Here is a 12,877-nt window from a genome sequence, read left to right as displayed (position 1 = left end):
TTGAAAAATAAGGTTATCACCAACATTGCACAGGCGATATTACTTTAAGTATTAACTGACCTGTAATGTTTAACTTTCATGTAATTATCAATTTAATACTTCTTACAGAAATCAATTTTAGTTTTTAACTGTTATTTAGAGGACATCATTGTGTAAAACTGGGAGAATCAAGAAAAAATGCACTGGGCATTTTACAATGATGAACATTAAACAAAAATATAAATATTTGTAATAATAGAATATCTTGGAATATTTTGGATCAAAATACATAACACTGATTTATTTTAAGGTATGGAAGCCTCTATCGTCCATTATTCAATTATTTTCTTTAGGGGAAAAAACCCTTCTCAGATGCTCAGAGCACTTCTAGAGAATATTGGAAATTTTTTTATTAAAGTCATCAAATTTAAAACACAGAGCCGTTATACATCATCATGTCCCAGGATAATCTGTAGATTCCTCATCACTTGAAACTGTTCCATTCTGTTCTTGTGTTTTCTAAAACAAAGATTTATGGCTTAATAATATCAATACTCAATGAGCTAAAACATATCACTACCAGGGCTCGCGCTGGCAGGAGCCAATGAGCAAATTGGCTCCAAAATTATTAAATTGGCTCAAGAAAATCATGATTGGCTCCAACTTACGAAAAGTATAACTTTTGGAATATCCAGTCTAAATTTAGCATTTGCTATTTTAAGAATGGAAAAGTACACATTTGGTTTTCCATTTACAACTTCCGCTTTACCGCTTCTTATCATAAAACTATGCGACACAGTCTCCTTTTTGTGGGGTCATTGACTGGTCTATATTTGTTACTTCCCTTCCAAATAAAATATCGTTATAAACAGTAACACAGTCTAACACACTGACCTTATGGTATGTTTACATGTTTATCAGCTGATAAATATGACACTAATTGGTGTGAATTGTTGAATGTGCACTGGATAATTGGTCTTTATATTCAATATGAAACAATAACCCACAGCATCTTAAGATTATCGCCAATCATATCAACAGCTTGGTTATGAAATGGACGACTTTACGGTAAGTTTGCATTCATATGTAATTTTATTGTTGTTGATAAAAAGATCAAAGGAATTATGAGTTATAGAATAGAAGTTGTTTTTTTTAAATTGTAAATTAAATCTGACCTAATAATGGCTCCAAAAAAGCATAAATTTGACAAGGAGTATATTTGACAATTAGTATTCCTGAAAAAAAAATTGACCTTACTTTGTACATAACCTCTATCTGGAGCATTCATTTACTAAAGGCATACATGGCTGTGAAATGTTTATGGAAATTCAAGAAGCATACAACATAATTTTAGGAAACTTATGCTAATTACTTTACTCACATAATGAATAGTTGGCATTTTTTTCCTGAATTATGTTTAGTTTAGAACTTTTCAATATTCTTTTCTTCATTAATAATTATTCTTTTTACTCTCAAAAGTTTCTGTTTTTATAATTTCAGATACAGCTAGTCCTCAAACCAAATCTTTGGCATTAACGCAGCCCATTGGATTGTGGTTCTGATGTCACTGTCATGCCACTAACTTAGATTTTATGAAAACATTGCTGACCAAATTAGCCTGGAAAATGTTATTCTTATAGCTACTGAGCTGCAAGCTTTTATGATCAGTTTTAAAGTGATTAAAATGTAGCTACCAAAATAAAGTTGGATATACATGTAGTTTATGTTGTTTTTTTCTAAATATTTCATGCCTTTTTAAGGTGTTTCATATATGAACTAATGCTATAAATAAGTCTGACAATTGAATTCTGGTTATTTTGCAGAACCATTGACTTCTTGAAAATAAAATACAGGCACGCCATTTTCGTCGCGAAAAATTGGCTCTAAGAAAAAATCTGCCAGTGCTAGCCCTGACTACTCATTATCTTAAATTATATCAATATTTAATAAACTAAATTATATCAAAACTCAATAAACTAAATTATATCAATACTCAATAAACTAAATTATATCAATACTCAATAAACTAAATTATATCAATAGTCAATAAGCTAAATTATATCACTGATTTACATTACATGTAATATAAATCCGTGATTATACATGTATCTATACTCATTAGCTTAAATCATATCAATTGTAATTAAATTATATCATATCAATAGTAATTAGCTTGAATGATATCAATACTCAATTAACTAAATTATATCAATACTAATTAACTTTAATTATATCAATACTTATCAAACTAAATTATTTCAATACTCAATAAACTAAATTATATCAATACCCAACTTAAATTGTATCAATCAACAATATGCTTCATATATCAATTCTCAAATAACTTTAAAGTATATCAATACTCCATGAGCTACATTATATCAATCCTTGATGAGCTAGATCATTTAATACTTGATGGGCTAGATTATATCAATACACAATGAGCTAAATTATACAAGTAATCAATGGGCTAATCATATTAATACACAATGAGGTATATCATTCAATACTCCCATGAGCTATTCTATATGGATACTCAATAAGCTAAAACATATTATTACTCAATCAGCTAGGTAACTGGTTATACCAATTAAGGCTCCCACGTTTACATTTTTTTGTAAACGTTTAAACAATTGCTAAGAACCGAAACGATACCGTTTAAACAGTGGTACATCTATGTGCTATACTACACTTATGTATTCCAGTCGCCAAATGATGACTTACTTCCTATTTTTAACACATGTACAAATAAATAATGTTCAGGGTTCATCACAATTGAGTTGGCACACATTTTCTGCATTGTATCCTTATTTCGCTCTTTTGAAAGATCAGAGGAAAATCAACTTTTATATCACGAGCCATTATTGCACGGTAATGCTGTGTGGAGGGTTGTAAACACCCATTTTCCAATTTTTACTTTCGAATAAACCAATTAGAATTGAAAGAATTCATGGTTGAAGGCAATGATTAAGATATTTGGTAAGACAATATGGTCATTTCGATTAAACGGTAAAATTTATCGTAAACGTTTACGAATGATAAAAAGGTGTAACTATGGGGGCCTTAATACCAATACACAGTTTGTCTAATTTTACATGATATTAAGGATAAAATAGTTACCAGTTGTAACAACTGTATCAGCTTTGCAGGATCATCACCACTAGAAATGTCTATAAAATCTTTAGGAAAGGCGTATGCTCCATACGGGTTAGATCTAACTCCAGACGGTGATTCAACACATCTCATTTCTGGAACCTGTAATAAACATTTTGGCTAACCTTTTATCAACTAAATTCAATAACTAGTCTTGTACACTTTCCATTTTTGGAACTATCCATTATCAATTATAGGGGTATCAAGATGAAGATTTTAAGCTGGTTAGCTTAGAGTTTGGTTTAAACACAATTATTTAAGCTCGATTGCCAAACAAGTTCTTGCAACTTATGATAATCACTTTTAAGTCCACTTCCGGGAACCAACCAGTACTGGTGTCATATGAAGAAATATGGTCGAGACAGGATTAGGGCTAGAACCCATGATCTCTGGGTTCAGAGGCAGACACCTTAACAACTAGGCCATTACTCCCCTGTTGATTCTACAATTATCAGAGTAATATAGTTTTTAGGTGCTGACTTTTATATTTTTTTCACACAGTTAAAGGCACATTAAGCCTCAGAAATGAACATGATTTTCCTCTGAAGATAAAGCAAACCTGTGTTTTATTATGTTTTAATACTGGATACAGATAATGTTAGATGCTTATTAAAAGAACAAAATAATTTTTCATAAAAGGTGGTAAAACGTTAACAAACTGTAATTCGGTCTACTACAAAGCAAAAGTTGGCTAATCTGTAAGGCCAATGAGTATTGTTTTGCAAACAGAACACCAAAATAAAGAGCTTTGGACAAATAAAAAAAATTGCATTTTTTTGGAGTAATATGTTTTTGAAGAAGAAAGAACAATACATGATGTTGGGAGTCATCGGCTGGTGATAAATCATCACTCTCTAATTCTTCCCATGTATACAACAAACCATCGGTCACACGTCCAAATGGATTAAAATCCAACAGTAGCAACTTCCCCTGAAATAAACACAATCTTACTAAAACAGAGTTTTATGAGTGTTTTTGCACTTTTTTTACAATCATATTCATTAGTCTTGAGACTTTACTTGCTTTAATATATATTTTTTATCCTCAGGCTGCCTATAAAAGTGCTATGGAGTGAAAATACACATGTTTTTTACAAACAAATACTTGTAATATTTAAAAAAAAAATTCCCATCATGAATCGAAAATGATAAATTATAAACATTTGAGAACAATATTCAGTTTTTTAAAATTTCAAAGAAAACCTATGCATTCCTTTTCATAGTAATTTTGTGACTGTGATCCAGGATTATGGAATAATCTCCAGCGTACATATAGGATTTGATTGCTGAATAAAGGTTTTTCCCCTTAATATTTCAAAGAAGAAATACTTGTGATTAAAGTAAAATATGCCACATCTATATAAACAGTTAATACATTTTTAATTATGGAAAGAGAAAAAGAGCAATAACTACCACTATAATATACTTACTTGACACCTTCTGTATACATCAAAACAATCTGAAATAATAATGAAACATATAAACTAAAGGAAAATATGTAATATCTAGAAAAGTACATAATATACACCACCTTGAATCATTCCTAAAAATCAAGTCATGGAAGATCATAAATTATCTACTGAATATTTTCACAAATACCATTGGATTAAGTTATTTGTTTAAATTCCCTAGACGATCATATTTGCCATACAGAATTTAACTGTAAAAGGTAGTAAATGAATGGATCTTAAATATAATGGACAACTCTCTGTCATAACAAGTCTGCAAAGTTAGATTTATTATAAAATAAAATGTTCATACATTACGGCAATTATATGTCAAACACACAAAAACGTAAAGTGTCATTCAAATTTTAATATTTTCTGCATACTTTGGTCAGGAGACTTAGATTACAGAGGGATAAGAAGCTTTAAAAATAGAAAATCTTCCCGTCAAGACGTGCATTTCTTGTGCGAGAATCATTGGCCCTCAAAGTTTTTAAATTTCTGCCATCTTGTATTACATAACCGAATGTGTTTACATTTACATCCAAAATAACTTGCTCCTCATCAAATGTTTGATCTCACTGAGGATGATACACTCTCCTATATGCTAAAGACTGTTGATTCCACTTAAGTACACACTAATGGGTCTGAAATATTGCATCAACTGAAATCTCCAGTCTCTATCAAGATCATGGGAATAGTCAATATGTCACATTTAACATGAAATCAAAACAATAGACATGATATATAGATCTGTTAATCCTGTAATTAAACAATTTATTAAATTTTATCAAAAAAGTTGTCTTCCCCCCAAAAGTGGAAATAAAATGCCTGATGTCTAAAAATGTTTTCCGTTTTTTTTGGTTAAAATTTTTAATACATGTCATTAGCTTTTGGGGAATTTTCCCTGTAATGTAAAAATAAACTTTTTTGCAAAAAGCCATGAAACGAAAAAAAAATTTAAAAAAAGGATGAAAAATCACTTAAAATCCCACTCAACTATGAAAAAATTACAAATTAGTAAACAAACAAATATTTGTAAATAACATGCTAAATTAAAACAAAATATAAAACATGAGCAATCAGTAATGACATTTCGCCTGATGATAGCCAATTTAGCATATTTTGTGATGGACCAACAAATGTGCAACCAAAATGGAATAAAGGGCCATTTATACATGTATGTTTTTTTTCTTTAAGGCCATTTGCCCCTTCCTCTATTGATAGGGAATGAATTCTATTGTTCTCTTTTGTTTTGTTTACAGTTTGATGGCCCCCTATCCCTATTCAGAAGTGCATTGAATGGGATGGACAAATTGACAGACAGACCATGGAGAAATGTTCCCTATAAGAGTTTGATACTTTGTTATATGTAGCAACAACTGTGTAGCAGGCAACACAAAAGTCATTAACAGGCCAAAATGCCTTTAAGTTTGATATTGGAGGGCCATAACTTGGCCAAAATCATTCAACTGGCAAATAGATATATACTTGATGTACTCTTCAATCCTGTAAAGTTTAATTCAAATTGAAATATTTTTCAGCGTAATATTTCGTTCCAGAACATTTCTATTTTCTGTTAACGTACAAAATTCACAGAGAAACGTCATACCAATAAGTTTGTTATCTTTAACAAAACATCTGAATTCATATGCTGGGTTTAACTCCTGCCACTTTCTAAGAACTAGCTCATATTTTACACTGGTCTCGTTCTTCAAATTCTCGTCATCACAACAATGTTTAAACCTGTAAATTTATCACCCATATTAAATAGTCACAGTCGAATATGCTTGATATTTACACTACATTCATTTATCTTGAGAGATGCCCAATTAGGAAATATATCTTCATATTGACTGCGTTCTTGTATTCTATAGCAAAGTATGGAAGTTCAGCATGCACACAGTCAATATAAAACATAAAGTGTGTTAAAATACAATTAATAACATACTGTGCAATATTATATCACAAAGCATTTAAAATCAAGAAACAATTTTTTTACAGACTTACACATAAGTCCAATGAAAGGTAATGAAAACAGTGTTGGATAATACATGTAGACTATTCCAATATACCAACAAACCATACTACAAATATTTGGAAAATAAATATGTTTCAAAACATTCATTCATATTCTGAAACATTGTTTAACATTGTGTACCACATTTGACCAAACTGCCGATATCTGAGATTCCAGGATGTATTATTCCATAAAATTGTTATACATTGTGTAAATTATTTCACAAAACTCTTGATTCCCAGATGAATAAAGCATGTGCATCAAAACGTATATGCATATTATATAGTTATACAGGGAGGGAATAACATGGTTTACGTATAACCATGTTTATTTTAAGTGAGTACTACAATCTCCTTGTTTCATGAGATAAATGTAAAGTAATAAACATACATAACAGTCACAGGATATTGGTCACAATGATATTATACAATATACTTGCTAACAGTTACGAGAACTTTACGAAAGTCACTTACGGTTGTGTGAGATCATGTGATATGAAATCTGAACTTTTTAACAGGAGGTAGACATCACTGGTACATGTACATTTTAATGTTCTATCAAATGATATCCATGTAGCATCCTGAAACAATAACATCATTATGTTGATGATTACGCTCTAACAATCATCGGGTTATATTTACATGTACCTTTACCTTTATCTTTATCCATCCCAGGATATTATATGGTTAAGTATTAATGGGCTTGAATAACGTATCAAACTTGTTGACAGAATTATTTTTTCGATTGAACCCAACTTATCAATATTTCATGTACATTTATTTATTACTTAACTCATAACAATAGGAAATGCCTTTTATTTTTTTTGACACCTGAATGTTAAAATATCATTAAAATAAAATTATGCCCATTCAAGTGGAAGTTTTCAGTGAACAGATAAAAATCAAAATAACTTGACGGTTTCCAAAATTGTGCTCAATACTTTATTTTACAATGTGAAAATAATCCACATGACAAAAGGAAAATTCTAAAAATAATGTTCAGATTGCACTAGTAAAGCTGAATTCTTAAAAAGAAGGGCAGTCTTTTTATAATATACATAAGTATATATGTATAGATATGTAGATTGTTTTATAGTTTATCATCAACATTTGTCATTATCAATTATTAATTGATCAGCATTATAATAGTCAATCTCTTGAAATATATTCCCAATTCAACTCAACGTGATGGCAAAAAATGAACATAATGTCACATAAAAGCTGATTTATTATTGAGCGTCTAAGCTCTATTTCTGTCATCCTTAAGAAATATGTCATGTTGGTTTAACATTAACAATACATGTTCAACTGTCTTTCTCAGAGAACAAAGTATGTGTCAATTCAAAGTTCACAGAGAATGGGTTGTATTGCCTAATTACAAGAGCACAAACATTTATTTACTTAAAACCTTTGAATCTTAAAGGTAATCGAAGCAATTTTAATCTTGATACCATGTATGTATCATGCTCTGTTTATGGTGTTTACTGACATTTGACCTTAGTTTACTTTAGTGGTGCATTAAAAGAGTGTTTGTGGAAACTCCTATGTGTGACATTAGATAAGATGCGAATTGTCATGGCATGCTTCCCATGCCATGTTAGCTTATAACATGCCTATTTTTATAGAAATATGCACATTACCAGATCAGAAAATGGATTGACATTTCACTCTGACTCATTCATTTAATTAATACATTTATTTTGGAAGTTCATACTATTGAATGCCAAAATTGTTAGGAATATTTTAGCATGATACACAAAGAATATTTTGTTTACCTACCTTAGGAGCTGACCAATTTAATTTTGGGAAAACCTGCCCACCTAATCTCCTGATTGTATTCTTCAATAACACTTCAAATTCTGGAAAACTTGGAGCCTGGGGAATAAAAAGAAAATATGCTTACTTCATCTAAACATCTATTCTCATGTTTAGGTGCGTGGATGTTTGGGGTTAAGGAAATTTGATTATGCAAGCAGCACATGTTTCCATTTTAAAGTAGTGAAAAATAAAATGTCCTCCTAACAAGTGCAAAGAAAAACCAGCAAACATCGAAAACAACAGAATGTAGCTGTTTTATATTAAAGAATGTAGTTAGTACATAATCTTATCATCACAACATGTAATCATTTCAAATGCTCATAGATATATACAATAATAAAAGTATCATTCACTTTTATTAATACAAATTAATATTAACTTTCAAACCTAAAACCATAATCATACAATATTCCCTATGAAATTTTTCTCTTTTCTTGATTTATTATTTCACAGTGAAAATTTTCTAAAGTTAACAACAATTCTGGGGAGATACCTTGAGCAATGAAAACAAAAAAAGGTAAAACTATAGACTCTGTATGATCATAGTGCCGTTTTAAGCAGTTATCAATCATTAACACTAAAGATTTGTTTTTGTACTATATACAAGCATATACATGTATTTACATCTTTTGTTTTTAATATAACGATGATGTATTAACATACCTCTGCCACTGGAGTTAAAATATCTTGTGTTGCCCAATCTATAACATCCTGAAAACATACATGTGTAGTAAGATTATAGTTCTTGTGTTACCTTTGCCATCCACTCAAATTATTTTGGTATAGACAAAATATAAGAACTCCTACAATGTTAAATTTATATAATGATATTGTCCTGTGTTAAAATGGTATTTCAAGTTGATGAATGATATAAATATATAAATGCTAAAATTAATAATTTTGTTTTTGTTTTAATGTATGTCACTCCAACACAGTAAAGTTCATATGGCAACTTTCCAGCTTTTCTGGTGAAGATAAGACGTCAGGTGCCACTCTATGCATTACTTCAGGACTAAAAGGGCATCTGAGTAGAACCATCAACATTTCGTAACCTAGCCAGATACCTTCCTCACATGAAATAATCCAAAGTCCCTGTCGAAATTCAAACCCACAAAGGTTACAGGCAAGTGGTTTGAAGTCAAAGACCTTAACCACTCAGACACTGACTTAGTCTGGAGAAAGCTCACTGATGTCATGACTGGCTGGACTGTATACTATTGATAGATCCCTGACCTTTTATTTGATTAACAATAGATTAAACCACAAACATTGACATGATCTTTTGTTAACATTTAACCAATATGTTGTTGTGAAATTGTTATTATATCCACTAACCAAATGTAATCTGATAATTTATCTGATAATTAGACAAGTCAGGGATCTATGCATTGGCATAATAAAGTAATAATTATCGTGTTGATTTACCTCAGTATTTCTGTTGTCTTCTGTATCTGAGTCACTGGCTGACATAGCAACTGTCCTAAAATAATAACAGAAATTGTCTTGGTGATAATAATAAACTATCATGGTATAAAACTGTTCACATTTTAGAAAGAAAATGTGTTTCTGCAAAACAGTGTTATGAGGGTCCTATGTTCAAATCTAGAGCAGCATACACATTCTTTTTACCAAGTAACAATGCAAGTTTGACTTTGGAACTTAACTTATACTTCTTTGTATACTAGTAGTTAAGTTTTATACATTGTGTGCTATTTTCAACTATGATTAAATCATATAACTCTCTAAAATATTTCCATATCTTCCTACCTACTATCATATACTTCAATGAAATAATGTTCATTAAGAAGCCTACAGCTCTTTTGTCTATTTAGAAGCTTATAGCCTATTCTAAACTTACCCTTCCGGCAGGACAACTTGGTCAGCAAGTAGGTAATCTACAAACTCCTGTGGCAATGGAAGGATTTGACTGGAAACAATAACAACAAAATAAATGTTAAACTCCTTTAAACAATGCTTTGAAGAAGAATAATTACCATCAAAACTTAATAACAAATAAATATATCATCATCACTAGCTCTGAAATATTTCAAAGCATAGTTACATTAAATAATCAGATGGTGCCTACAATACTTCACTTTTATGTCATCTTAAGCACTGTGTACTACAAATTGAAAAAATGATATAATAGTTTAACTTTTAAAAATAGCACTTGATGCCTGAATGTTAATATTATCACAGAGCTTTATAAGTTTCTCATATTATACATAAATAACTCCAATCCTGTGTTAAAATTATCTTTATATATAAATAAGTTTTCGTTAATTTATCAGATTTTATTTAAATCATAATTAAATATGAATTATTATACATTCAAGTGTATACTCCAGAAAATTGTTGGTTTAAATTTCATTTTAAAAGAAAGCATGGCAAATATGTTACAAGAAAAATGTTTACCTTTTAATAGTGTAATCCTTAAACCTGGGATACCAGGAGGAGAAACTGCAATTTAAAACCTCTGAGATCTTCATTGTTTATCATACAGAACTTTCTGTACAAGTCAACTGTTTGATTTATTCTAAAATAAGGAAAGAGCAAATTAGAAATGGTGTAATTATAAATATGAATTAATTTCATTTTTACATTTAAGGAACATGAAATGTTTTGACACTGTGAAAATATAAGTAGCCAGAAAATAATATCATAAAGGGTATAATTAAAACAAGAGGGCCATGATGACCCCGAGTCGCTCAACTGTTTGAAGTGTCTATTGTGCACATTCAATGATTGACAGAATGAGGAAAAGAGCAATTGAATGTAACCAATATATATAGTTGTAAATATTTTTCCTCTCAAACTAAGAATGATATGATCTAGGGAGGTCTAGGGGGACAACCCCAAGCAAAAATATGAAATAATCACATGGGGCTATTTCTATTTTAATCTATATGTTGGTCTACTAAGGGGCTCTTTTTAATTTGTTCAGTATCATGCAAAGGCTTGAATCTCTTTTTTAAAGCTGTTGATCATTTCAATGATTTTCAGTAATAAGTAGCTATGTTAAATCTCGAATCTCCACAAGTGAGGTCCAACAGAGATAAGTCCACTTGGCTTTTTGTGAAAATTACCAGACTAAGCAGCAGTTTATTTCGAAATGAATGAATAGATTTTGTATTGGGCTTTTAAAGGTGATAAAATTAAATATTATTCTTAATAAATGTTCAATCAAATTATCATACCAAACTATATCAATGAACCTTTTTTCCGTTAGGCCATCCTTAAAAAAATGTTTGTTTGCAGTAACCCGACCCAGAATTTTCAAGGTGGGTAGGTAGGTCGATTTTTTTTTTTTTTTTTTTATTGAACTGCACTCCTAAATAAACATGGAATTTCAAAATGCTGGACAATATATGCTTTGATAATCTGGTAACAATTAATAAATTGATAACTGAATTCTAATTTAATAAGAACTACATTTTATTTCTTCTATTAACCTTAAAAAGAATGAAAACAAAACACAAGGCATAATTTTCTGATTCAAAAAAATTTTTTTTTTATCCAGACCATGAAAAAAAATTTGAGTAGGGGCAAATTTTGTGAGTCGGTCGCGTTACTGCAAACAAACATTTTTTTAAGGATGGCCTTATGTCAATTTCTCAATGGTAAAAGTAACCACTGCAGCAGATGGCTCCACTTATTTTCGTGTGGAGCATTTCCATTGGTCACATCTCTGTTGTTCCACACTTGGGGAGACTTCAAGATTACATAATATCTGTTTGTTTGTTTGTTTCATTTTACGCCTTTTAGTATCTACTTTCTACTTCAAATCATTTAATGACAGCTTTTTTTCCTTTAAGAGTTATCAATTTCCTAACACTAATTACCAAGATTTTGAAATTTGGTGCAAAAATGTGGGTTTGTCTAAAATACGAAAGTGAATTTTTTTGTCGAAAGTGAGCAAAAGTGACTTCAAAAATATGAATAATTGCGTTTTAATAGAACTTTACAATAAAATTACAGTAAGTAGACGTATAATATTAGAAACTTATAATATTTACTATCAAAAATAATCATGATGATGATTTAATATCCATTGATTTGCATAATTTCCATACACAGCCACAGGTTCAGAAATCTTGCTTTGGCTTTTTACTGTAACCCTTACACAAAACACTTACCATTTCCCTAGATGTAAAACGAGTATTTTGGAGAGAAACATAAATATTGAATGACATAAAATTGCGTAAAATTACTTTGTTAAAAATATCTGCGAACAGATTCTAGCCATGTTGATAATTTACACGAAATAAAGTCTGTCCGAAAAAGAGCAACTTCCAACATTTCCTTACCTGATTCAACAGACCACAATCTAAGACCGTACGTGTGTATATATATTTCATATATGTAAATGTGTAACAAATGTCTTATACTTATTAGAATTGCCTTCGTTTTTCTCTTATATAGAATGACTTTAAACCTGACGCAACTATTTTTATTTTAAATCTC

General features: G+C 30.2%; 1 protein-coding gene and 1 long non-coding RNA gene across 2 annotated transcripts; one reads left to right on the top strand and one right to left on the bottom strand.

Moving 5' to 3' along the window:
• Window positions 1-185: 185 nt before the first annotated feature.
• On the bottom strand, window positions 186-12,877 carry LOC132717143 (cell division cycle protein 123 homolog). Its single transcript, XM_060700553.1, has 12 exons — window positions 12,721-12,877; window positions 10,829-10,949; window positions 10,272-10,340; window positions 9,839-9,893; window positions 9,077-9,124; window positions 8,375-8,470; window positions 7,070-7,176; window positions 6,189-6,322; window positions 4,562-4,590; window positions 3,946-4,062; window positions 3,100-3,234; window positions 186-498 (listed from the first exon to the last, which is right to left on the bottom strand). Exons 2-12 carry the CDS (start codon window positions 10,900-10,902, stop codon window positions 433-435), a joined length of 930 nt encoding a protein of 309 aa, XP_060556536.1. The 5' UTR covers window positions 10,903-10,949; window positions 12,721-12,877; the 3' UTR covers window positions 186-432.
• LOC132717144 (uncharacterized) lies at window positions 552-1,694 on the top strand. Its single transcript, XR_009623915.1, has 2 exons — window positions 552-1,047; window positions 1,480-1,694. It is a non-coding gene; the product is annotated as an uncharacterized LOC132717144 (long non-coding RNA).

Source organism: Ruditapes philippinarum, unplaced genomic scaffold (genome assembly GCF_026571515.1).
Source record: "Ruditapes philippinarum isolate M1 unplaced genomic scaffold, ASM2657151v2 ctg15384_1_1_1_1, whole genome shotgun sequence".
Classification (NCBI taxonomy): Eukaryota; Metazoa; Mollusca; class Bivalvia; order Venerida; family Veneridae; genus Ruditapes; species Ruditapes philippinarum.
This window is presented reverse-complemented; position numbering and strand designations above follow the sequence as displayed.